This window comes from Emys orbicularis, chromosome 15 (assembly GCF_028017835.1).
Source record: "Emys orbicularis isolate rEmyOrb1 chromosome 15, rEmyOrb1.hap1, whole genome shotgun sequence".
NCBI lineage: Eukaryota > Metazoa > Chordata > Testudines > Emydidae > Emys > Emys orbicularis.
This window is the reverse complement of record NC_088697.1, coordinates 1,158,158-1,182,557: the sequence shown is the minus strand read 5'-3', so window position 1 is coordinate 1,182,557 and position 24,400 is coordinate 1,158,158. Positions and strand designations below refer to the sequence as shown.

The 24,400-nt window shown below is 66.1% G+C and overlaps 1 protein-coding gene and 1 pseudogene across 1 annotated transcript; one reads left to right on the top strand and one right to left on the bottom strand.

Moving 5' to 3' along the window:
* On the bottom strand, positions 1 to 18,377 carry LOC135889481 (chloride channel protein ClC-Kb-like; annotated as a pseudogene).
* Positions 18,378 to 21,346: 2,969 nt separating this feature from the next.
* On the top strand, positions 21,347 to 21,741 carry POP7 (POP7 homolog, ribonuclease P/MRP subunit). The gene is given in 2 exon segments (XM_065417397.1): positions 21,347 to 21,394; positions 21,397 to 21,741. Coding segments are annotated over 2 exon segments (393 nt in total).
* Positions 21,742 to 24,400: the final 2,659 nt, after the last annotated feature.

The following is a 24,400-nucleotide window of genomic DNA, read 5'->3' as shown; positions in this document are numbered from 1 at the left end:
CTAGGCCGAGGCTCCGTTGGGGTCTGGGTCCCCCTCGCGTTGCCCCCCGTTGTGGGGCTGGCGCCTGACGAAGGTGCCCTTGACCGACCCCTCCACCGCGGCTTTGAGCTGTGTGGGGGGGGCAGAGATAGCGCGTGAGGAACACCCCCGCCCCCAAATCTCTGAGCCCGCCCGCCCCCAATTTGATCCGCGACCCCCACCTGCTGCCCCCGCCTCCTTCCTCAACTTCCCTGAACCCCAATGCTCCCCCTGTGACCCCTACATCCTCCCTGACCCCAGATCCCCCAGGATCTCCCCACACGCCCTCTCTGACGCCACTGTGACCCCCATGTCTTCCCTGACCCCCCCCCCGATTCCCGGCATGACCCCCCTGATCCCCGGCATGACCCCACGAGCTCCCTGCCCCCCGACCCCGTGACCCCTCTGATCTGCTTGATGACCTGTGCACCCCATCCCACGCCCCCCCATGCGCCCCATCTCCCCCCCACCCTACCTCTCGGAGGCTCACCACCCCGACCAGCCGGCCCACATTGGTGACATAGGCCGTCCGCAGGCCCAGCAAGTTGAAAAGGTCGTAGCACTGTGTGTGGGGGGGGGGCAGAGAAACGGGGGGGCAGACGTCAAACCAAGGGGGGCGGATATTGGGGGGAGCGGCTCAGAATCAGGGTTGGGGCTCAGGGGTCGGGACATGGCCATGGAGGGCACCCAGGAGTGGGGGGGGCGGGACATGGACCATAATGATATGCAAATGAGCCCCACCCCATTGCAGCCGCTAATTGAGGTGCAAAGGTCTTGTTACCACATTGCATATGCAAACATATGCAAACCCGGGCTGCAAATGAGCAGGTCGGGCTAATTGCATATTCAAATTCATCTGCAACTCCTCCCGCGCTAATTCTATATGCAAATTACCCTACCAGCCCCTCTGCCCCTAATTGCACATGCAAACTGATGTGCCAACGCCTCGCACTCTAATTGCCCATGCAAATTTACCCAAACCCCTTAATTGCATATGCAAATCTCTATCAACATGAAGAAGGAATTACCCCCAAGCGAATGCAAATGAGCGGCTGGCAGATTTGCAGACGTCATTTTACCTAATTGCTCTGCCCCGAGTGTGCTGCTGATGCCAGCAATGGCCCTATTTGCATATGCAAATTCATGCCAATCAGAGGTCTGCTCAAGCCCGCCCAGCCAGTCCAGAGGTGGCACCCAGACTCGGGTCCTGGCAGGAGATTCCCGGGTCCCAGAATCCCTTGCGCCACCTCCGGCCCTGCGCTGGCTGCAAAGCATGCTGGGAAGAAGCTCCCCTGCAGCTACCTCCCAGCATCCTTTGCGCCCGCCGCCGGCATGCAAAGCATGCTGGGAAGGCAGAGCGAAGGGCGAACGAGCGATATGGGGGGACCCCCCCCGCACCCCGAGGCACCCACCTGGTAGAGGGTCTCCTTCTCCAGCAGGCGGTAGGGGGCCGGGTCAATGGGCAGCTCCTCCAGCCGGACCGGCTCCTGCAGCTGCTGGCACTCCCAGTCCTCCACCTGCAGCCGGAGCAAAGCATCCTGGGAAAGATCCACCCGGCTTGGGTCCTCCTAGAGTCATCGGCGCCAGCCCCCACCAGGCAGCAGGCGCAAAGCATCCTGGGAAATATCCGCCCTGCTCTGGCCCCCTCCCCGGGGGTCCCTCCCAGAATCCTAAGGGCCAGCCCCCGCCAAGCAGCTGGCGCAAAGCATCCTGGGAAATATCCGCCCTGCTCTGCTCCCGCCCTCAGGGTTCCTCCCAGAGTCCTTTGCATCAGCTCATGCCAAGCAGCTGGCGCAAAGCATTCTGGGAACACCCCAACAAGGACATGGGATGGGAAGCTGCCTCCCAGTCTGACCCTCGATAGTCTGGAGGGGGGGCCACTCTGAACCCCAATAGCCTGGGGCCGCCGCCCCCCATATGGGGGAGATTGGAGACACCCCCCGGCCCCTTCAATCGCCCTGCAGACTGGGGGATGGCTGGGGGGGTCACGGCCCCCCCACCCGGGCACCTAGCCCTGACATACCAAGTGACGCACGTCCTTCATCTTGACAGACAGCTGGGTGCCTCGCTCCTGGGGAAGGGGGGGGGGCACAGATCAGCTCCCGCAGCATCACCATTGGGGGGTCCCCCAGTCCCCCCCGCCACAATCCATGGACCTCCCCTTCCCTGACCCCCACTCCCAGCCACATGCCTCCACCAATGGGTCCCCCTGCTCCCCTCCAGCCCCCCATCAATGCATCCTCCCAGCCCCCACTGCACCCTCCCAAACGGGGGCCCCCCTCCCCGCCACCCCTGCCCCCGGCACCTCCTCCTTGGATGTCTCCCAGTCGCCCGGCTCAGCAGAAACCTTCGGCGCTTCTGGGAAAGAGAGAGACACACGGGGTGGGGGCAAGTCAGATCGCGCCCCCCCCCAGCCTCTCACGCTCCCCCGCCATCCCAGACCGTCCCCCCCAGACTCCATGTGCCCCCCGCCCCATAACGCCCCCGTCCTGCTCACCTGGTTTCTCCTCTGGGGTCCCCGGAGCTCCGTCTTCCCCCAGCAGCTGCAAGGGAAAGTCACCAAGTCAACCCCCCGGCCCCTCGCCTGGCACTGAGATGAGCCACCTCTGGGGGGGGGCGGCCGGTTACCCGGGGACCCCTCGCCCGGTGCTGAGATGCGCCCACCTCTGGGGCGGGGCGGCTGGTGACCCGGGGACCCCTCGCCCAGCGCTGAGATGCAGCCACCTCTGGGGCGGGGCGGCTGGTTACATAGGGACCCCTCGCCCAGCGCTGAGATGCGCCCACCTCTGGGGCGGGCGGCAGATGAGACTCGGGTTGGGTGGGGCTGTTCGCCTCGGACTGGCTGAGCAGATACTGGAATCGCTTCTCCGTGCTCAGCTGCTCAGACAGCAGCTTGGCCAGATGCTTCCTCCGGATGGAGCCCAGCAAGATCCTGGACTCCTGCAAACAAGACGGGGGGGTTAATGGGGCAGGGACCTGTCCCCTCTAGGGGGGCGCCGGCTCCCACCCAGCCCCAGGGCAGGCACTGGCTGGCTCGGGGGGCGGGGAATGGGGCAGGGACCTGTCCCCTCTAGGGGGCGCCGGCTCCCACCCAGCCCCAGGGCGGGGACTGGCTGGCTCAGGGGGGCGGGGAATGGGGCAGGGGCCTGTCCCCTCTAGGGGGCGCCGGCTCCCACCCAGCCCCAGGGCAGGCACTGGCTGGCTCGGGGGGCGGGGAATGGGGCAGGGGCCTGTCCCCTCTAGGGGGCGCCGGCTCCCACCCGGCCCCAGGGCGGGGACTGGCTGGCTCAGGGGGGCAGGGAATGGGGCAGGGGCCTGTCTCCTCTAGGGGGCGCCGGCTCCCACCCGGCCCCCAGGGCGGGGCACTGGCTGGCTCAGGGGGGCGGGGAATGGGGCAGCGGCCTGTCCCCTGTAGGGGGCGCCGGCTCCCACCCGGCCCCAGGGCGGGGACTGGCTGGCTCAGGGGGGCGGGGAATGGGGCAGCGGCCTGTCCCCTGTAGGGGGCACTGGCTCCCACCCGGCCCCAGGGCGGGGACTGGCTGGCTCAGGGGGGCCACACTGACCTTGGGAATCCACCAGGGGGAACTGTTTGAGGCTGGAGGCCTTCAGCAGGACCCCGCACGTCCTTGAACCTGCAGCCCCGGGGGCAGGTATTTGAGGTCCGTGACCATGAAATCCTCCGCGTAGATGTCATGGGCCCTGGTGTGAGGTGGGGGGGAGGGTTAAAGCCGGAGAGAGAACCCAGGAGTCCTGGCTTCCAGCCCCCCAACTCTAACCCACCAGCCCCCACTCCCCTCCCAGAGCCGGGGAGAGAACCCAGGAGTCCTGGCTCCCAGCCCCCTTGCTCTAACCCACCAGCCCCCACTCCCCTCCCAGAGCCGGGAGAGAACCCAGGAGTCCTGGCTCCCAGCCCCCCCTGCTCTGACCCACCAGTCCCCCCCTCCCCTCCCAGAGCCGGGGAGAGAAACCAGGAGTCCTCGCTCCCAGCCCCCCCTGCTCTGACCCACCAGTCCCCCCTCCCCTCCCCGGAGCCGGGGAGAGAACCCAGGCATCCTGGCTTCCTGTCCCCCCGTCTTGGGCGGGACCCCATCGTCCGGGGCGCACCCGCTCTGCCCCACGCCCAGCTTGGGGAGGTAGGGCAGCTGCTTAGCGATGATGATGCCGTCAAAGAAGGAGGCCTGGAGCCGCTGGCTCAGCCCGTTGGCCACCAGCACCGCGATGAGCACGGGCAGGACGTGGGACATCTGCCCGGTCAGCTCGAACACCAGCAGTGCCGTCGACAGCGTGTGGGTCACCGCGCCCGAGTAGGCTGCCGCGCCTGGGGGGAGGGGACGGAGGGGTAAGTCCCTCGGAGCCGTAACGCCCCCCCGCCGAGCCCCCCGGCCTCCTACGACAAAGTGGGAATGCCCCCCGAGTCCTGACTGGCTTTGCAGGGAGCAGTTCCAGAGCATCTCCCTGGGGACCCTGTGACAACTGGTGGCAGCCGTGGGATAAAACTGCACAGTCGGGGTTCCTCCGGGAAACCGTGGGGAGCCGAGAGCAGACAGGCCCACTTCGTCACCCCGCCTGCCGAGCCCCCCCGGTCCCCGCCGAGCCCCCCGATGCCCCCCACAGTGGCTCGTACCGGCCAGGGCGTAGGCCGCGGGGCCGATGGCGATACGGGTCCCATCGGAGACGATCCCCTCGGGAAAAACCTTGGCCATGATCTCCCCATAGAGCCGGCCCAGCCCCGCACCTGTGGACAGAGAGCCCCCCCCCCCCGGGGTTAGACGGAGACCCCGGCCAGACCCCCCAAGCCCATCCCGGGATATGGCCAGGGGCTGGGAGCCAGGACTCCTGGGTTCTCTCCCCGGCTCTGGGAGGGGAGTGGGGGCTGGTGGGTTAGAGTGGGGGGGGGGGGCTGGGAGCCCGGACGCCTGGGTTCTCTCCCCGGCTCTATCAGGGAAGTGGGGGCTGGTGGGTTAGAGCGGGGGGGGGGGGCTGGGAGCCCGGACGCCTGGGGTCTCTCCCCGGCTCTAGCAGGGAAGTGGGGGCTGGTGGGTTAGAGCGGGGGGGGGGGGGGGACACTGGGAGCCCGACGCCTGGGTTCTCACCGTAGACGAAGACGGGCAGGAAGTAGCCGGCGGGGACGACCATGGTGGTGGCGAGGAGCAGCATGAAGAACTGGGGAGGAGGGATGAGCGAATGAAACAGCCCCCTCTCTCCGGCCCCCCCTCACCTCCCCGACACCTGGTCCCCCCGCCAGGGCCCGGCAGCCAGCAGCGGGCGCCAGACACCAGCTGCACCCCCCCGGCCCCCCCACCTTGGCGAGCAGGAAGAAGCTGAGGAGGAGAGGCGGGGGTGGGTCCACTGGAGCCAGGGATCCGCGTAGGAGGGGTGGGGGGGCTGGCGGGGTGGCGTTCAGCCCCCCCAGCTCCGCCCGCCCCCAGGTGCAGTTGTTGAAGAAAGTCTCCAGCAGCTCCTTCATGGTCAGCTTGGGAGGGGAACACAGAGCAAGGGGGGGTGAGATGGGGAAGTGGGGGGGGATCCCGGCCGGGGGGGGGATGAGACAGGGAAGCGGGGGGGGGCTCCCAGACGGGGGGATCCAGATGGGGGGGTTGGGGGGGAGGTGGGGAAGTGGGGGGGGGGGAGGGGGGGGAGACGGGGAAGTGGGGGGGGGATCCCGGCCGGGGGGGGCGGGGGAGGGGAGGCGAGGGGAGGGGGGATCATGGCCAGGGGAGGGGAGGGAAGGGGGGGTGAGATGGGGAAGTGGGGGGAATCCCGGCCGGGATCCCCCCTCCCCTCCCCTCCCCTCCCGCAGCTCACCCCGGCCAGGATCCCTTTGTATCAAAGCCTCATGTAGACACTTTGCATGGCCCTTGGTATAATGTTATAGCCCCTAAGGATAGAATAAGAGAGAAGAAAAATGTCTTTTTGCTGGAGTAGAACAAGATCCCCCTCCCTCTCAATCAATTGCCGCGTTGAATGACGGAGGGGTGGATGAGCCAGGCGGGGAAGCAGCACCTCCAGACAGCCTCAGCCGGTGGAGGGGGCTGGGAGCCGGAGCCAAGGACAATCAAGTGGGCTCACTCTATCAAAGAAACGGAGGAACCACCCGCTCAGCATCCTATACAGCAAACAGGAGAACATCAGAAAGGAGCTCTCCAACCTGGCGCCTCTCATAAACAACCAGCCCTCCACACAAACGGACTTCGCTAAAACCAGGCAGGAGATCTACATTCCACACTTCACCGCTCTACACAGGAGAAAGGACCGTAAGCTGTCTAAACTCCTACCTGCCACATGGGGCCACAACAGCGGTACCCCTAACTCACCCAGCAATATCGTCAATTTATCCAGCTACACTCAGCCCGGCAGAAGAGTCTGTCCTATCTCGGGGACTCTCTTTCTGCCCCAGCACCCCCACAAACATGATACAGTTCTGCGGTGATCTGGAAGCCTACTTTCGCCGCCTCCGACTCAAAGAATACTTTCAGGATAACACTGAACAGCGCACTGATACACAGATACCCTCCCACCAACAGCACAGGAAGCACATGGACTCCTCCTGGGGGTCGAAATGACAGTCTAGACCTATACATAGAATGCTTCCGCCGACGTGCACGGGCAGAAATTGTGGAAAAACAACATCGCTTGCCTCATAACCTAAGTCGTGCAGAATGCAATGCCATCCACAGCCTCAGAGACAACCCTGACATTATCATCAAAGAGGCTGATAAAGGAGGTGCTGTTGTCATCATGAACAGGTCTGACTACCAGAAGGAGGCTGCCAGACAACTCTCCAATACCAAATTCTACAGGCCACTTTCCTCAGATCCCACTGAGGAATACACTAAGGGCAGGTCTACACTAACCCCCCAATTCGAACTAAGGTACACAACTTCAGCTACGTGAATAACGTAGCTGAAGTTCGAAGTACCTTAGTTCGATCTTACCTCGGTCCACACGCGGCAGGCAGGCTCCCCCGTCGACTCCGCGGTACTCCTCTCGCCAAGAAGGAGTACCGCAGTCGACGGCGAGCACTTCCGGGTTCGACTTATCGCGTCCAGACAAGACGCGATAAGTCGAACCCAGAAGTTCGATCGCTCGCTGCCGAACTACCGGGTAAGTGTAGGCCTACCCTTAGAAACTGCACCATCTACTCAGGACACTCCCTACACTAACACCAGGACAAATCAACATACCCTTAGAGCCCCGACCGGGGTTATTCTATCTACTACCCAAGATCCACAAACCCAGAAACCCTGGACGCTCCATCATCTCGGGCATTGGCACTCTCACTGAAGGACTGTCTGGATATGTGGACTCCCTACTCAGACGCTACGCCACCAGCACTCCCAGCTATCTTCGTGACACCACAGATTTCCTGAGAAAACTACAATGCATTGGTGACCTCCCAGGAAACACCATCCTAGCCACCATGGATGTAGAGGCTCTCTACACAAACATCCCACACACAGATGGAATACAAGCTGTCAGGAACAGTATCCCTGATGATGCCACAGCACAACTGGCTGCTGAGCTCTGTGACTTTATCCTCACGCACAATTATTTCAAATTTGGTGACAATATATACCTCCAGACCAGTGCACCGCTATGGGCACCCGCATGGCCCCACAATATGCCAACATCTTTATGGCTGACCTGGAACAACGCTTCCTCAGCTCTCGTCCACTCACGCCCCTTCTCTACCTACGCTACATTGATGACATCTTCATCATCTGGACCCATGGGAAGGAGACCCTAGAAGAATTCCACCACGATTTCAACAGCTTCCACCCCACCGTCAACCTCAGCCTGGACCAATCTACACGGGAGGTCCACTTCCTAGACACCACCGTACAAATAAGCGATGGCCACGTTAACACCATCCTATACCGAAAACCCACCAACCCGCTACGCCTACCTTCATGCCTCCAGCTTCCACCCCGGACACACCACACGATCCATCGTCTACAGCCAAGCACTGAGGTACAATCGCATCTGCTCCAACCCCTCAGATAGAGACCAACGCCTACAAAATCTTCACCAAGCATTCTCAAAACTACGATAACCGCATGAGGCAATAAGGAAACAGATCAACAGAGCCAGACGTGTACCCAGAAGCCTCCTGCTGCAAGACAAGCCCAAAAAAGAAACCAACAGAACTCCACTGGCCATCACCTACAGTCCTCAGCTTAAACCTCTCCAACGCATCATCAGTGATCTACAACCCATCCTGGACAATGATACCCCTCGAACTCTTTCACAGACCTTGGGAGGCTAGGCCAGTCCTCGCCCACAGACAAACCCGCCAACCTTAAGCATATTCTCACCAGTAACTCCACACCGCACCATAACAACTCTAACTCAGGAACCAATCCATGCAACAAACCTCGATGCCAACTCTGCCCACATATCTACACCAGCAACACCATCCACAGGACCTAACCAGATCAGCTACACCATCACCGGTTCATTCACCTGCACGTCCACCAATGTTATATATGCCATCATGTGCCAGCAATGCCCCTCTGCTATGTACATTGGCCAAACTGGACAGTCACTACGCAAGAGGATAAATGGACACAAGTCAGATATCAGGAATGGCAATATACAAAAACCTGTAGGAGAACACTTCAACCTCCCTGGCCACACAATAGCAGATGTAAAGGTAGCCATCTTACAGCAAAAAACTTCAGGACCAGACTCCAAAGAGAAACTGCTGAGCTCCAGTTCATTTGCAAATTTGACACCATCAGATCAGGATTAAACAAAGACTGTGAATGGCTATCCAACTACAGAAGCAGTTTCTCCTCCCTTGGTGTTCACACCTCAACTGCTAGCAGAGCACCTCACCCTCCCTGATTGAACTAACCTCGTTATCTCTAGCCTGACTCACTCTTGCTTGCATATTTATACCTGCCTCTGGAAATTTCCACTACATGCATCCGACGAAGTGGGTATTCACCCCACGAAAGCTCATGCTCCAATACGTCTGTTAGTCTATAAGGTGCCACAGGACTCTTTGCTGCTTTTACAGATCCAGACTAACACGGCTGCCCCTCTGATGCATAAAGACAAGCAGACATACTGACGGCCTCGGGGGTTAGGAGCCAGCACCTTCTTTTGGAAACACCCTCTTTGCAGCAGTGGGACAACACCCAGAGACAAGCAGCACAAAGGACCAACGGACACAGACGCAGAGTTTGGAGCTGGTGCAGATTTGCAGGAGAGGGAAGCTGCTATAAAAGTGAGGTGTCTCGCACAGGACCCCGGGTCTCGTCTTGTCAACATGGAGCATTGATCCGGATCGGCAGAAGCCCGGCTCCACCCCTCCCCATCTAACTCACCTGGCCAGTGCAGTTAAGGGAGCAGCTAGTTGGTAACAACAAGAAGACGGAGTGTGCTTGTGTGTGTATGTGTGTGTGAGTGTACTATATATAGATATCATATGCATATGATACAGTGTTAATGAATACATGTATTACTAATAAATGTGGCGTTTTGCCTTATTCCCCCGAAAAGATCCTGTGCAGTACTTTAAGTACAACAGAGGGGAGGGGAGGCGGGATCCTGAGCCGGGGGGCGGGGGGTGTGAGATGGGGAAGTGGCGGGGGGGATCCTGGCCGGGGGGAGGGGAGGGGGGGGAGATGGGGAAGTGGGGGAGATCCCGGCCGGGGGGATCCTGCCGGGGGGCGGGGGAGGGGAGGGGGGACTCACCCGCGCCCCCAGGTACTGCCCCAGCCCGTGGGGGAAGGTGACGCTTGCCAGCACCAGGGAGACCAGCCCAGCATGGAGGATTTTGCTGCCGGGGGGGGGGGGAGAAAATGGGGGAGATGGTAACTGAAGGGGGGGGCGAAGGGGGAGTAAGGGGAGATGGAGGGCTGGGGAGGGGCCTGGCACTGGGAGATGGGGGGGCTGGGGGAGGGGGGCTCTGGGGGAGACAGGGTGAGATGGGGGGCCTGGCTTTGGGGGGGCTGGGGGAGAGATGGGGGGCTGGGGGAGGCAGGGGACTCTGGGGGGGAGATGGGGGGCTGGGGGAGGCGGGGGACTCTGGGGGGGCTCTGGGGGAGACGGAGGACTGGGGGGAGGCGGGGGACTCTGGGGAGGCTCTGGGGGAGATGGGGGGCTGGGGGAGATGGGGGGCTCTGGGGGGCTGGGGGGGAGATGGGGGGCTGGGGGCTCTGGGGGGCTGGGGGGTGAGCCAGAGGAGCCAGGGGTGGGGGTCAAGCCAGTGGGTCTGTAAGGGCCGGGGGCCCAGCAGGTCCGACTAGGGACCGGGGGGGGGGGGGCAGAGGGAGCTCTGGTCTTCAGGAGGCTTGAGCGTGGGGGGCGGGGATCTGGGGGGTGCCGTGGGGGGCTCAGGGTGCCCCCCGCCAGCGGGGCAGGGGTCTCCGAGGGTTGAGGCCAGGCTGCCGGCTCTGGGCCGCCCAATGGAGGGCGCCGGGGAGGGCCCCGGGGGGCAGGAGCCAGGGCAGGCTTTGGAGGGTCCGGGGGGGTCACTCACTTGCGGCCCAGCAGGCGCCGGGGCAGTGGCCGGTTCTGCAGGGCCAGCAGCAGGTTGCGGTGGCAGAAGAGGTAGACGCAGCAGAGAGCCCCACACAGTGCCCTGCGGGGACAGCGTCAGGCAAACCCAGGCGTCCGGGCCCCACCCCCAACCACGACACCCCCCTCCCAGAGCTGGGAGAGAACCCAGGAGTCCGGGCCCCACTCCCACCCACGACACCCCCCTCCCAGAGCCGGGAGAGAACCCAGGAGTCCGGGCCCCGCCCTCACCCACGACACCCCCCTCCCAGAGCCGGGGAGAGAACCCAGGAGTCCTGGCTCCCAGCCCCCCCTGCTCTAACCGCCAGCCCCCACTCGCCTCCCACAGCCGGGGAGAGAACCCAGGAGTCCTGGCTCCCAACCCCCCCTGCTCTGACCCACCAGCCTCCACTCCCCTCCCAGAGCCGGGGAGAGAACCCAGGAGTCCTGGCTCCCAGCCCCCCCTGCTCTAACCGCCAGCCCCCACTCGCCTCCCACAGCCGGGGAGAGAACCCAGGAGTCCTGGCTCCCAGGCCCCCTGCTCTGACCCACCAGCCTCCACTCCCCTCCCAGAGCCGGGGAGAGAACCCAGGAGTCCTGGCTCCCAGCCCCACCTGCTCTAACCGCCAGCCCCCACTCGCCTCCCACAGCCGGGGAGAGAACCCAGGAGTCCTGGCTCCCACCCACCCTGCTCTAACCGCCAGCCCCCACTCGCCTCCCAGAGCCGGGGAGAGAACCCAGGAGTCCTGGCTCCCAGCCCCCCCGGCTCTAACCCACCAGCCCCCGACTCCCCTCCCAGAGCCGGGGAGAGAACCCAGGAGTCCTGGCTCCCAGCCCTCTGCCTATCCCCGGCTACCTGGGCTGGGGCGGAGCTAGCAGGCGGGGGCGGAGCCTGGCCGGCGGGGGCGGAGCCAGCAGGCGGGGGATCTCGGGGTCCCCCCACTCACCCCAGCAGGGCGAACGAGAGCAGCTCGGGCAGGTCGAAGGGGAACTCGACGCGCCAGCTGGTGCTGAAGAGAACGGCCACCGTCTCTGGGAGGCACCAGGGGGGGACGGTTAGTCTGGGGGGCCGGGTCCCCCATCTTCCCCGCCCGGCCCTCAGCCCCTAAAGCCCTGCGATGCGGGGCCTGCCCTCATCCCCCATTTCCCACCCCCCCAACCCTCTGCCCCCAGATCTCCCCCCACTGCCCTCCCCTGCACCCCATTTCCCCAGCCCCCCCAACCCTCTGCCCCCAGATCTCCCCCCACTGCCCTCCCCTGCACCCCATTTCCCCAGCCCCCCAACCCTCTGCCCCCAGATCTCCCCCCACTGCCCCTCCCCATCCCCCATTTCCCCAGCCCCCCCAACCCTCTGCCCCCAGATCTCCCCCTGCCCTCTGCCCTCATCCCCATTTCCCCAGCCCCCCAACCCTCTGCCCCCAGATCTCCCCCCACTGCCCCTCCCCATCCCCCATTTCCCCAGCCCCCCCAACCCTCTGCCCCCAGATCTCCCCCCACTGCCCTCCCCTGCACCCCATTTCCCCAGCCCCCCAACCCTCTGCCCCCAGATCTCCCCCCACTGCCCCTCCCCATCCCCATTTCCCCAGCCCCCCCAACCCTCTGCCCCCAGATCTCCCCCCACTGCCCTCCCCATCCCCCATTTCCCCAGCCCCCCCAACCCTCTGCCCCCAGATCTCCCCCCACTGCCCTCGCCCTGCACCCCATTTCCCCAGCCCCCCACAACCCTCTAACCCCATATCTCCCCCACACTGCCCCCTGTCCTCATCCCCCATTTCCTCAGCCCCCCCCAACCCTCTCCCCCCAGATCTCCCCCCACTGCCCTCCCCTGCACCCCATTTCCCCAGCCCCCCAAAACCCTCTTACTCCAGATCTCCCCCCACTGCCCTCCCCTGCACCCCATTTCCCCAGCCCCCCACAACCCTCTCCCCCCAGATCTCCCCCTCCCCATCCCCCATTTCCCCAGCCCCCCCAACCCTCTGCCCCCAGATCTCCCCCCACTGCCCTCCCCTGCACCCCATTTCCCAGCCCCCCAACCCTCTCCCCCCAGATCTCCCCCCACTGCCCTCCCCTGCACCCCATTTCCCCAGCCCCCCAAAACCCTCTTACTCCAGATCTCCCCCTCCCCATCCCCCATATCTCCAGCCCCCCCAACCCTCTGCCCCCAGATCTCCCCCCACTGCCCTCCCCTGCACCCCATTTCCCCAGCCCCCCAACCCTCTCCCCCCAGATCTCCCCCTCCCCATCCCCCATTTCCCCAGCCCCCCAACCCTCTGGCCCCCAGATCTCCCCCACTGCCCTCCCCTGCACCCCATTTCCCAGCCCCCCAACCCTCTCCCCCCAGATCTCCCCCCACTGCCCTCCCCTGCACCCCATTTCCCCAGCCCCCCCAACCCTCTGCCCCAGATCTCCCCCTCCCCATCCCCCATATCTCCAGCCCCCCCCAACCCTCTGCCCCAGATCTCCCCCCACTGCCCTCCCCTGCACCCCATTCCCAGCCCCCCCAACCCTCTCCCCCCAGATCTCCCCTCCCCATCCCCCATTTCCCCAGCCCCCCCAACCCTTCTGCCCCCAGATCTCCCCTCCCCATCCCCCATATCTCCAGCCCCCCAACCCTCTGACCCCAGATCTCCCCCACTGCCCCCTGCCCTCATCCCCCATTTCCCCAGCCCCCCCAACCCTCTCACTCCAGATCTCCCCCCACTGCCCTCCCCTGCACCCCATTTCCCCAGCCCCCCCAAACCCTCTCCCCCCAGATCTCCCCCTCCCCATCCCCCATTTCTCCAGCCCCCCCAACCCTCTGCCCCCAGATCTCCCCCCACTGCCCCTCCCCTGCACCCCATTTCCCCAGCCCCCCCAACCCTCTCACTCCAGATCTCCCCCACTGCCCTCCCCTTGCACCCCATTTCCCCAGCCCCCCCAAACCCTCTCCCCCAGATCTCCCCCTCCCCATCCCCCATTTCTCCAGCCCCCCCAACCCTCTGCCCCCAGATCTCCCCCCACTGCCCTCCCCTGCACCCCATTTCCCCAGCCCCCCCAACCCTCTCCCCCCAGATCTCCCCCCACTGCCCCTCCCCTGCACCCCATTTCCCCAGCCCCCCCAACCCTCTCACTCCAGCTCTCCCCCTCCCCAGCCCCCATTTCTCCAGCCCCCCCAAACCCTCTAACCCCATATCTCCCCCTCCCATCCCCCATTTCTCCAGCCCTCCACAACCCCCTGCCCCCAGATCTCCCCCCACTGCCCTCCCCTGCACCCCATTTCCCCAGCCCCCCAACCCTCTCCCCCCAGATCTCCCCCTCCCCATCCCCCATTTCTCCAGCCCCCCCAACCCTCTGCCCCCAGATCTCCCCCCACTGCCCTCCCCTGCACCCCCATTTCCCCAGCCCCCCCAACCCTCTCCCCCCAGATCTCCCCCTCCCCATCCCCCATTTCTCCAGCCCTCCACAACCCTCTCACTCCAGATCTCCCCCCACTGCCCCTCCCCTGCACCCCATTTTCCCAGCCCCCCAAAACCCTCTTACTCCAGCTCTCCCCCTCCCCATCCCCCATTTCTCCAGCCCCCCACAACCCTCTGCCCCCAGATCTCCCCCCACTGCCCCTCCCCTGCACCCCATTTCCCCAGCCCCCCCAACCCTCTCACTCCAGATCTCCCCATCCCCCATTTCTCCAGCCCCCCAACCCTCTCCCCCCAGATCTCCCCCTCCCCATCCCCCATTTCCCCAGCCCCCCAACCCTCTCACTCCAGATCTCCCCCCACTGCCCCTCCCTGCACCCCATTTCCCCAGCCCCCCCAACCCTCTCACTCCAGATCTCCCCCTCCCCATCCCCCATTTCCCCAGCCCCCCCAACCCTCTCACTCCAGATCTCCCCCCACTGCCCTCCCCTGCACCCCCCATTTCTCCAGCCCCCCCAAACCCTCTAACCCCATATCTCCCCCACTGCCCCCTCCCCTGCACCCCATATCTCCAGCCCCCCACAACCCTCTCCCCCCAGATCTCCCCCCACTGCCCCTCCCCTGCACCCCATTTCCCCAGCCCCCCAACCCTCTCCCCCCAGATCTCCCCCTCCCCATCCCCCATTTCCCAGCCCCCCAACCCTCTCCCCCAGATCTCCCCTTCCCCATCCCCCATTTCCCAGCCCCCCAGCCCTCTCCCCCAGCGCTCCCGGCCCCCCGTACCGCTCTCGCCGTGGTAGCAGGGGCAGCAGCCGGAAGGTGAGGGCGGCGCAGGTGGCGGAGAAGAAGCCGCGCCAGTAATCGCGCAGCGCGAAGTGCGTCCCGGTCGCCTCCACGGAGAACAGCACCCCTGGGGGGCGGGGGAATCAGCCGGGAACCGGGCCCCCTGCAAGCCCCCCACACGCCCTCCTCGGGCCCCCCTCCCCTGAGCCCCCCACGTGCCCCACACCGACCACCCACGGGCCCATCATGCATCCCCAGTCCTCCCCATGTGCCCCGAGGTCCCCCCCATGCACCCCCGTCCTCCCCCCATGCCCCCGGGTTCCCCATGCCCCCGGGTCCCCCATGCACCCCCAGATCTCCACCTGCGCCCCCCGATTCCCCATGCACCCCAGACCTGCCCCCGGGTCCCCCCCATGCACCCCCGTCCTCCCCCCATGCCCCCGGGTCCCCCCGTGCACTCCCCAGACCTCCCCCTGTGCCCCCCCAACCACCATCTGCCCCCAGTCATCTCTGGGGAGAACAGCACCCCTGGGCGGCGTGGGGGGCGCCGGGAACCAGCCCCCCCGATCCCCTTCCCCCCCCTGCGGTGCCCCCCGAACCGTCTCCCTCCCCACCCCCCCTTTCTCTGCCCCTCCCCCTGGCCCCGCGAGCGCTTTGGGGTCACTCACCCCCCACGGGGCCACGAAGCAGCAGGCCACCCCCACGGCCGCCCCAGCCACCAACATCTCGTACTTGCGGGCCGGGTTCTGGGGGGCAGAGATCTGGGGGTGAGCGGTGGGGGGGTGCTGGGGGCCGGGGTGGGGATTGGGGCAGTTTGGGGGCTGGAGAGGAGGAGGGGGCAGCTCGGGAGTGGGGGAGGGGCCAGGGGAAGTTCGGGGGGGCGCAGGGGAAGTTCGGGGGGGGCGGGGACAGCTCGGAGGTGGGGGAGGGGCCGGGGAGGGGGAGGGGCCAGGGGAAGTTCGGGGGGGGGCAGGGGCAGCTCGGGGTGGGGGCGGGACCGGGGAGGGGGAGGGGCCAGGGGGAGTTGGGGGGGCTGGGGACACCCCCAGACTCACCTCCTTGGTCCCAGCGACTCGAACCATCACGCGGCAAGCTGGGTGGCCAGGATCGTGGCCATGTGAACGAAGGGGCCCTGGGGAGAGAGCCGGGGTCACCGCGGCCACCCCAGATCCCCCCCAATCCCCAGCCCCCCCGATCTGCCCAACTCCCCCCAGATCCCCAGCCCCCCCGATCACCCCAGATCCCCCAATCCCCAGCCCCCCAGATCCCCCCAGATCTCCCTGATCCCCAGCCCTCCAGATCCCCCTAACACACCCAGCCCCCACCTCCCAGATCCCTACCCCCCCAATGACCCAACCCAGAGATCCCAGCCCCCCAAATACCCCCAGACCCTGACCCCCAGCTCCCCACCTCCACGCACACTCCCCATCCCCCAGATCCCCCTAAAACACCCACCTCCCAGATCTCCGCCCCCTCAATCCCCCATCCCCAGAGACCTAATCCCCCCAACTCCCCCAAATACCCCCAGCCTCTGACCCCCAGCCCCTCCCAAAGGACCCCCCCACTCACCACTTTGCCCAGGAAGATGGTGCTGCCTGCTCCCAGGGTGCAGATCACCCCGACCAGCTTGGCCAGGCCAGTTCGCAGGGTGAAGAACTCGCTCAGCACGACTCCCCGGAGCGTCACCTTCAGCTCGGGGATCCCGGAGCCTGGGAGGGGGGACGCGTGAGAGCCCCCCACAGCCCTGGGATGGGGGACCCCGCAGTCACACACCCCACGGCCCCAAGGACCCCAAGTTCCCAGCCCCCCACGGCCCGGGGATGGGGGATCCCGCGTTTACATCCCCCCACGGCCCTGGGGATTGGGAACCCCATGTTCCCAGACCCCCACAGCCCAGGAGATGGGGGATCCCACGTTCACAGCCCCCCAAATCCCCCTTCCCCCAGGATCTCGGGGCTGTGGCGGGGTAGGGGGACCCGGGCCCTACCTGCAGCCTGCGGCGAGATGTATTTGGCGACTCCGGCCGAGACCATCATGAGCCCCGTGTGGTAGAGGACCCAGGAGAAATACTGCAGGGCCCGGTACCCCTCCAGCGCGTCGTACACCCACAGGTTGGCTGGGGGGCGACAGGGGGGGTTAGGGCAGGGATCCCGCCCCCTGCGTCCCCCCTTGGACCGGCGCCGTATGTGGGGTTCTATGGAGGGCTGGGGATCTGGGGTGGGGGGGCGTGACTGGGGGGGGCAAATGCAGCGGGGCGTTTAGCGTCTCACAGGGGACCTCAAATCCTGTCTCCCTTGGGCTGCCCCTGCCAGCAATTCCCAGGGCTCTGGGACCCTGGGGGGAGGGAGACTGGGGATCGGGGGGGCTGGGGATCGGGGGGTTGTGGGGGCACCTCGCTGGAACTTGGAGATGATGACGTCGAGGCCGAAGCTGATGGTCGCCATGCAGATGCCCAAGAGGAAGAGGAAGATCCAATCCTCGCCCAGCTTCAGGATCTGGGAGCGGACGGACAGACCCAGCGCTGCAAGAGAGACGGACGGAGGGTGCCCCTCAATCCCGACCCACAGCCCCTGCCAGCCCAGCCCCCCGCCCCAGCTCTGCCGGTGCCCCTCACTCCCGACCCGCAGCCCCTGCCAGCCCAGCCCCCCCCCGCCCCAGCTCTGCCGGTGCCCCTCACTCCCGACCCGCAGTCCCCTGCTAGCCCGGCCCTGCCCCCCCCAGCTCTGCCGGGGCCCCTCACTCCCGACCCGCAGCCCCTGCTAGCCCAGCCCTGCCCCCCCCAGCTCTGCCGGTGCCCCTCACTCCCGACCCGCAGCCCCTGCTAGCCCGGCCCTGCCCCCCAGCTCTGCCAGTGCCCCTCACTCCCGACCCGCAGCCCCTGCCAGCCCAGCCCTGCCCCCCCCCCAGCTCTGCCGGTGCCCCTCACTCCCGACCCGCAGCCCCCTGCTAGCCCGGCCCTGCCCCCCCCAGCCCAGCCGGTGCCCCTCACTCCCGACCCGCAGCCCCTGCCAGCCCAGCCCTGCCCCCCCAGCCCAGCCGGTGCCCCTCACTCCCGACCCGCAGCCCACTTGCTGCGGGATCCCCTCCCTCTCCCTGCCCCCCCCCCCCCCCCAGTCATGTCCAGGTGCGGAAAATCCTTGAGGCAGCTGCTGTCCTTGACCCCGGGGCCGATCCGTGTTCGTGTCACACGCTCACCGTGTGATGAGAGGACCGGGGGGTGGGGGGGGAGGTGAAGGGAACCCAAACCCCAACCGGCCCCAGCCTGAATCCCAGGCCCTGTCCATGAACAACCAGCCCTGTTTATACCCCAAACACAGACTGTAACAATGTGATTCCCTCCCGGCCCGGAGCCCTGGGCTCCCCCTTCCCCCAGCCCTGCCGGTGCCCCTCACTCCCAACCCACAGCCCCTGCTAGCCCAGCCCTGCCGGTGCCCCTCACTCCCGACCCACAGCCCCCCCCAGCTCTGCCGGTGCCCCTCACTCCCGACCCGCAGCCCCCTTACGTTTCAGCGCCTGTATCACTCTTTGCACAGCCTTGCGCCCCCTCGGCCGCTGGTCTCTGCCGAACAGCTTCTGGTACGTCTCCCCGAGCAGCTCACTGTCCAGCTGCTGCCCCTGGGGCCCCGGCCCCCCAACTCCCTCCTTGGGCTCCCCCTTCCTTGAGTTGCACAGCCCCATGGCCCTGCCTGGCTCCACTGGCTGGCCCCCATCCCCTCTCCCTAGGGTTTATAGCCCCCATCAGCCCTGCCCCACCCTGGGGGGAGCGGAACCAGCTGCCTGGAGCCAGGGACACCGGTCTGGGCCGGGCAAAGACAGGCGGGGGGCGGGGGCAGGCAGAAAGAGAGAGTGTGGGGAGATTAGAGGGTGGGTGTGGGGCCAGACAGACAGGTAGACAGGTAGATAGATGGGGGATGGGTGTGGGGGGAGAGGGGGGGGAACAGGGTTGGGGATAGATAGATAGATAGATAGATAGATAGATAGATAGATAGATAGAGGGGGTGGATATAGATAGATAGATAGAGGGGGTGGATATAGATAGATGGATAGATAGATAGAGGGGGTGGATGGGGATAGATAGATAGATAGATAGATAGATAGATAGATAGATAGATAGATAGATAGATAGATAGATGTGGTGGATGGGGATAGATAGATAGATAGATAGATAGATAGATAGATAGATAGATAGAGGGGGTGGATGGGGATAGAGAGAGAGAGAGAGAGAGAGAGAGAGAGAGAGAGAGAGATGGGGTGGATGGGGATAGATAGATAGAGAGAGAGATAGATAGAGGGGGGTGGATGGGGATAGATAGATAGATAGATAGATGGGGTGGATGGGGACGGATAGATCACAGGGTGGGGGTGGCAATGGATGGCTAGACACCTGTGTCTAGGGACGTGCAGTGTCACTGTAGCCAGGTGGGTCCCCGGGGTGAGATAAGATCTTTTCTTGGACCAACGTCTGTTGGCCTGGGGACGGAGAGACAGAGGCAGATTCTCTGCCAAGGCTACCGGCTCCGATCTGGCCCGAGGGCCGGGCACTGGCGGCTCTGCTCCGGGGAGCGAGGCGGGGGTGGGGGAGTTAGGGGCTCGTGCCTGGGCTTTGCAAAGCTTCAGGGCGTCCCCCTCCCCAGTCCCCACCCTGCTGTTGTGACAACAAACCCAGGGGAAGGGCCCCCAGATGTCCGGAGCCTGTGGGAGACACCTCTCCCTGGGGCACCAGATACCAGGCGGGGGCTGGGAGCCAGGACTCCTGGGTTCTCTCCCCAGCTCTGGGAGGGGAGTGGGGGCTGGTGGGTTAGAGAAGGGGGGGCTGGGAGCCAGGACTCCTGGGTTCTCTCCCCGGCTCTGGGTTATGGATTAACATGGGGGGGGGGGGTAGGTGAAGGGCTGGGCTGGGTCCAAGGCGAACTTTGACTCCCGGGAGCGAAGGCATCCCCAACAGGTGGAAAAATAAACTGGGCATGAAACTTCCAGGTGTCTCTGTCCTTGCGGGGGTGTGGAAACTGGAAAGTGCCCCCCCACACACACACTCTATAGGATGGAAAGAATGTCAAGGCCCCTCCTCAGCCCTGGAATTCGGGGTGGGCGGGGGACAGACAGACACTGCCTGGGGCTGGGGGCTGGAATAGTCCAGGGAGGGACCCGTGGGGCAGGGGCTTCGTTCCCTTACTGACCTTTTCCCCCAGGTCCCCTTTCTCCTGCCCCCAGCCCCATTTCCCCCTCCCCCTCAACCTCCCTGTGGCCCATCTCCCCTCAACCTGCTGGGACCCCAACCCCTGGGGCTCCCCCTCTTCTGGGCCCCCCTCTTCCCAGTAGCCCCCCAATTTCCCCAGTCTTCTCCCCCTAACCTCCCTTGCCCCCATCTCCCTCTAACCCCCCAGGCTCCCCCATTCTCCTGTAACCCCCCAGGGCCCCATCTCTCCCCTTAGCTCACCCTACTGCCTCCAGGGCCCCCCATCTCCCCCTAACCCCTGGACTCCTCCCCCTCTGCTCCCTCCGGGGCCCCCCCATCCCTCCCTAACCCCCAGGCTCCCCCCCTCCGCACATTCTCCCTTAGCTCCTCCTTCCTCCGGGGACCCCCATCTTGCCTAACCCTCCCGTGGGGCCCCGTCCCCATAACCCATCCACGCGCGCTCCAGGCGGGTTGTATGAACGTTCCATGCGCGCTCCGGGCGGGCTGTATGAACGTTCCACGCGCGCTCCGGGCGGAGCGGGGGAAGTTGTATGAACGTTCCACGCGCGCTCCGGGCGGGGCGGGGGAAGTTGCATGAACGTTCCACGCGCGCTCTCGGCGGGTTGTATTAACGTTGCATGCGCGCTCCGGGCGGGGGCGGAGTCGGAAGCGGAAGCGGCGGCTCGGCCTGCGCTGGGGACACGGGGAGGTGAGTGCGGGGCCGGGGAGCGGGGTCACAAGGGGATCCTCGGTGGGGGCGGGGTGTCCTTCGGAGCGCTGTGGGGTAAGGGGGGGAGTTGGGGGCAGGAGGGGAGGGGGGCCTCGTGGGGCTAAGGGAGGGGACTCTGGGTGGGGGTGGGTGATTGGGGGGCAGGGGGATGATTGGCCTGGAGGGGAGTCCGGGGGGGGGGGCTGGTGATGTTCTGGGGGGGCTGGAGGGAGGTCTGGGGGGGCTGGTGATGTTCTGGGGGGGCTGGAGGGAGGTCTGGGGGGGCTGGAGGGAGGTCTGGGGGGGCTGGTGATGTTCTGGGGGGGCTGGAGGAGGGGGGCTGGTGATGTTCTGGGGGGCTGGAGGGAGGTCTGGGGGGGCTGGTGATGTTCTGGGGGGCTGGAGGGAGGTCCATGGGGGGCTGGTGATGTTCTGGGGGGCTGGAGGGAGGTCTGGGGGGGCTGGTGATGTTCTGGGGGGCTGGAGGGAGGTCCATGGGGGGCTGGTGATGTTCTGGGGGGCTGGAGGGGGGTCCGGGGGGGCTGGAGGGAGGTCCATGGGGGGCTGGTGATGTTCCGGGGGGCTGGAGGGGGGGTCCAGGGGGGCTGGTGATGTTCCGGGGGGGGCTGGGGGACGTCGGGAGCAGGGGGAGGTGGGGGCAGCTGAGAGGGGCGGTGGCTCAGGCGCCCGGGAGGCCGGATTCGGGGGACCGTGGGGGGCAGGCGGCCCTGGACTCCCCCCTCTCTCCCCCCCCCCAGACCCATGGCGGAGCCGGCGCCCCCCGCGGCGGAGCTGGCCCTGCGGCGCCGCCCTGCCCCCCCCGCCTGCCGCGGCGCCCGGGCGACGTCTACGTCAACATGCAGACGGATTTCAAGGCGCAGCTGAGCCGGTGCCAGAAGCTGCTGGGCCCCGGCGGCGGCTGCGCCGAGATCTGCATCCACGGGCTGGGCCTGGCCATCAACCGGGCCATCAACATCGCCCTGCAGCTCCAGGCGGGCGGCGCCGGCGCCCTGCGGCTCGCCGCCAACACTTCCACCGTGCCGCTGGCCGATGGGCTGGAGCCCCAGGGCGACGAGGACGGGCGCCCGCCCCTCGCCCGGGCCCGCAACAACTCTGCCATCCACATCCGGGTGTGCCGGGCTGCGCCCCCGCCCTGAGGGAGCCTGGCCCCGGACACCCCTGTCCCAGCGCGGAGCCGGTCCCCAGAGCTTGGTCCCCGAGCACGGAGCCGGTCCCTGGAGCCTGGCCCCCCAGCATGGAGCCTGTTCCCAGAAACACCTGTCCCAGCACGGAGCCAGTCCCTGGACCCTGGTCCCCTGGTACGGAGCCTGCTTTGGCGCCCCAGGACAGAGCCGTGGCACGTAGACACCCCCGGAGCCTGCCCCCACTGGCACAGAGCTGACCCCCCGGATCCCCTCCACTGGCACAGAGCCACCCCCAAGCACACCTGTCTGGCTATGTTTATATGGGGGGGGACGGGACTTGGACCTTTAACCCCTTTCTGGACCACTGCCCACCCATCCGCTCCTCTCCTCCCCACACCCAACGAAGACTGAACACCTCCCCGAATTGGACGCTGGAGCCCGAGGGGACGCAGATGGGGGGGTGGGATTCTGACTTTGGGGTGATGGGGGGCTGGGGAAAGGGCCCCCCCCCGTCCTTGCCGGAACCTGGCTCATGGCCTCCATCTGTTGGATTGAACAATAAAAGTGACCAGCGGCTCGGTCAGCATGGACTTGTCCCATGGGCCCCCGTGTGACATCACTTGGGGGGCACTGGCTTGCTGAGGGGGGCAGGAAATGGGGCAGGGGCCTGTCCCCTCTAGGGGGCGCCAGTTCCCACACAGCCCCAGCGCGGGGACTGGCTGGCTCAGGGGGGCCGGGAATGGGGGAGGGGCCTGTCCCTCCTAGAGGCTGGTGGCTCTAGCAATTGCCGGGGGGGCGGGCCGGGCCCTTCCTAACCACATGAAACGAGCCTCTGAACCCACATCCCCCGCGGCGGGGTATAAAGCGGGGTGTCCTGACAGCAGCTCTCTCTAATCGGCCGCCCTGCCCCAGAGGTGGGCGCATCTCAGCGCCGAGCGAGGGGTCCCTGTGTAAAACCCCCCAGACTCGGGCAATGAGGTAGAAATTCCCAGAGTAACAATCTAGATACAGTGACAGATCTGAGCACAGAACCCAGGAGTCCCGGCTCCCAGCCCCCCCTGCTCTGACCCACCAGCCCCCACTCCCTTCCCAGAGCCGGGGAGAGAACCCAGGAGTCCTAGCTCCGTGCCCCCCCCTGCTCTAACCCAGCAGCCCCCACTCCCCTCCCAGAGCCGGGGAGAGAACCCAGGAGTCCTAGCTCCGTGCCCCCCCTGCTCTAACCCACCAGCCCCGCACTCCCCTCCCAGAGCCGGGCAGAGAACCCAGGCGTCCTGGCTCCCAGCCCGACCCCCCCGGGCGCTGGCTGCGCGTGCCAGTCACACCTGGCGCGGGCTCTGCCCGTCTCTCCAGGCTGATCTTGGCAGCCCATGTGGGGCCGTGGGCTCCCTGTCCGGTGCTGGATCGTGGGCAGAGTGGGGATCAGGGGGGCTGGGCTGGGGGGGCCCAGGCAGGGCCGGCGCTTGCCCTCTCTGCCCTTTGCCCCGCTGCCCCCCGGTTGATGAATGACCGGCTCTGGCGCCGGGGCCCGGCTCTGTTTGCCGACAGCTCCGGGGTCGATGGCCCTGGCAGCCCCGCGGCCTCGCTCCCTGCAGCCCAGCACGTATCACCCGCTGTTATCCTTGGCCCGGGCCCAGCGCGGGACAGCGCCTGCAGCCGCTGGGGGGGTCCTGCCACGGCCTCCCCTGGCCCCCACCCCACGCATGAGACGAGCTTCACGGGGGCTCAGCCCAGCCAGGATTCCTGGGTTCTCTCCCCGGCTCTGGGAGGGGAGGGGGGGCTGGTGGGTTAGAGCAGGGGGGGCTGGGAGCCAGGACTCCTGGGTTCTCTCCCCGGCTCTGGGAGGGGAGTGGGGGCTGGTGGGTCAGAGCAGGGGGGGCTGGGAGCCAGGACTCCTGGGTTCTCTCCCCGGCTCTGGGAGGGGAGTGGGGGCTGGTGGGTTAGAGCAACGGGGGCTGGGAGCCAGGACTCCTGGGTTCTCTCCCCGGCTCTGGGAGGGGAGGGGGCTCTGGTGGGTTGGAGCAGGGGGGACTGGGAGCCAGAACTCCTGGGTTCTCTCCCCCGTTCTGGGAGGGGAGTGGGGGCTGGTGGGTCAGAGCAGGGGGGGTTCGGAGCCAGGACTCCTGGGTTCTCCCCGAGCTGGGGGAGCAGTGTCCAGGGGGTACTACACCATCCAAGCTGCGGTGATGGGTCCCTGCCTCCCCAAATGCTCAGAGCGACCCCCACGTGGGGCTGTGGGGAGCTGGATGGGGGGCGTTTCTAGGGGTCGCTCTCCCCATCCGTGCCATTCCGACTTGGTAGGTTCTGTTCCACCTCTCGAAATATCCCGGCGGGAATTTCCCATCCTGTCCTAAGCTGTTACGCACGGCTCTGTCCCACCAGCCCTCCGCCCCGCCCCAGAGGTGGCTGCATCTCAGCGCCGGGCGAGGCGTCCCTGTATAACGGGCCACCCCGCCCCAGAGGTGGCTGCGTCTCAGCGCCGGGCGAGGGCTCACGCACCCGGCCGGTGAGACAGACGCCTGGAGCCGCTGGACAGCGTCAGAGTCTCGCAGACAATCAGGTCCCCATTGTTAGCGGCTTCCTCCCGCCTGGACATGATGGAAAATGAAGCGCTTGGTCCCTGCGGCTTCTCCAGGCAGCCCGACGCCTCCGCAGCCCGAACCCCGGGTCGGAG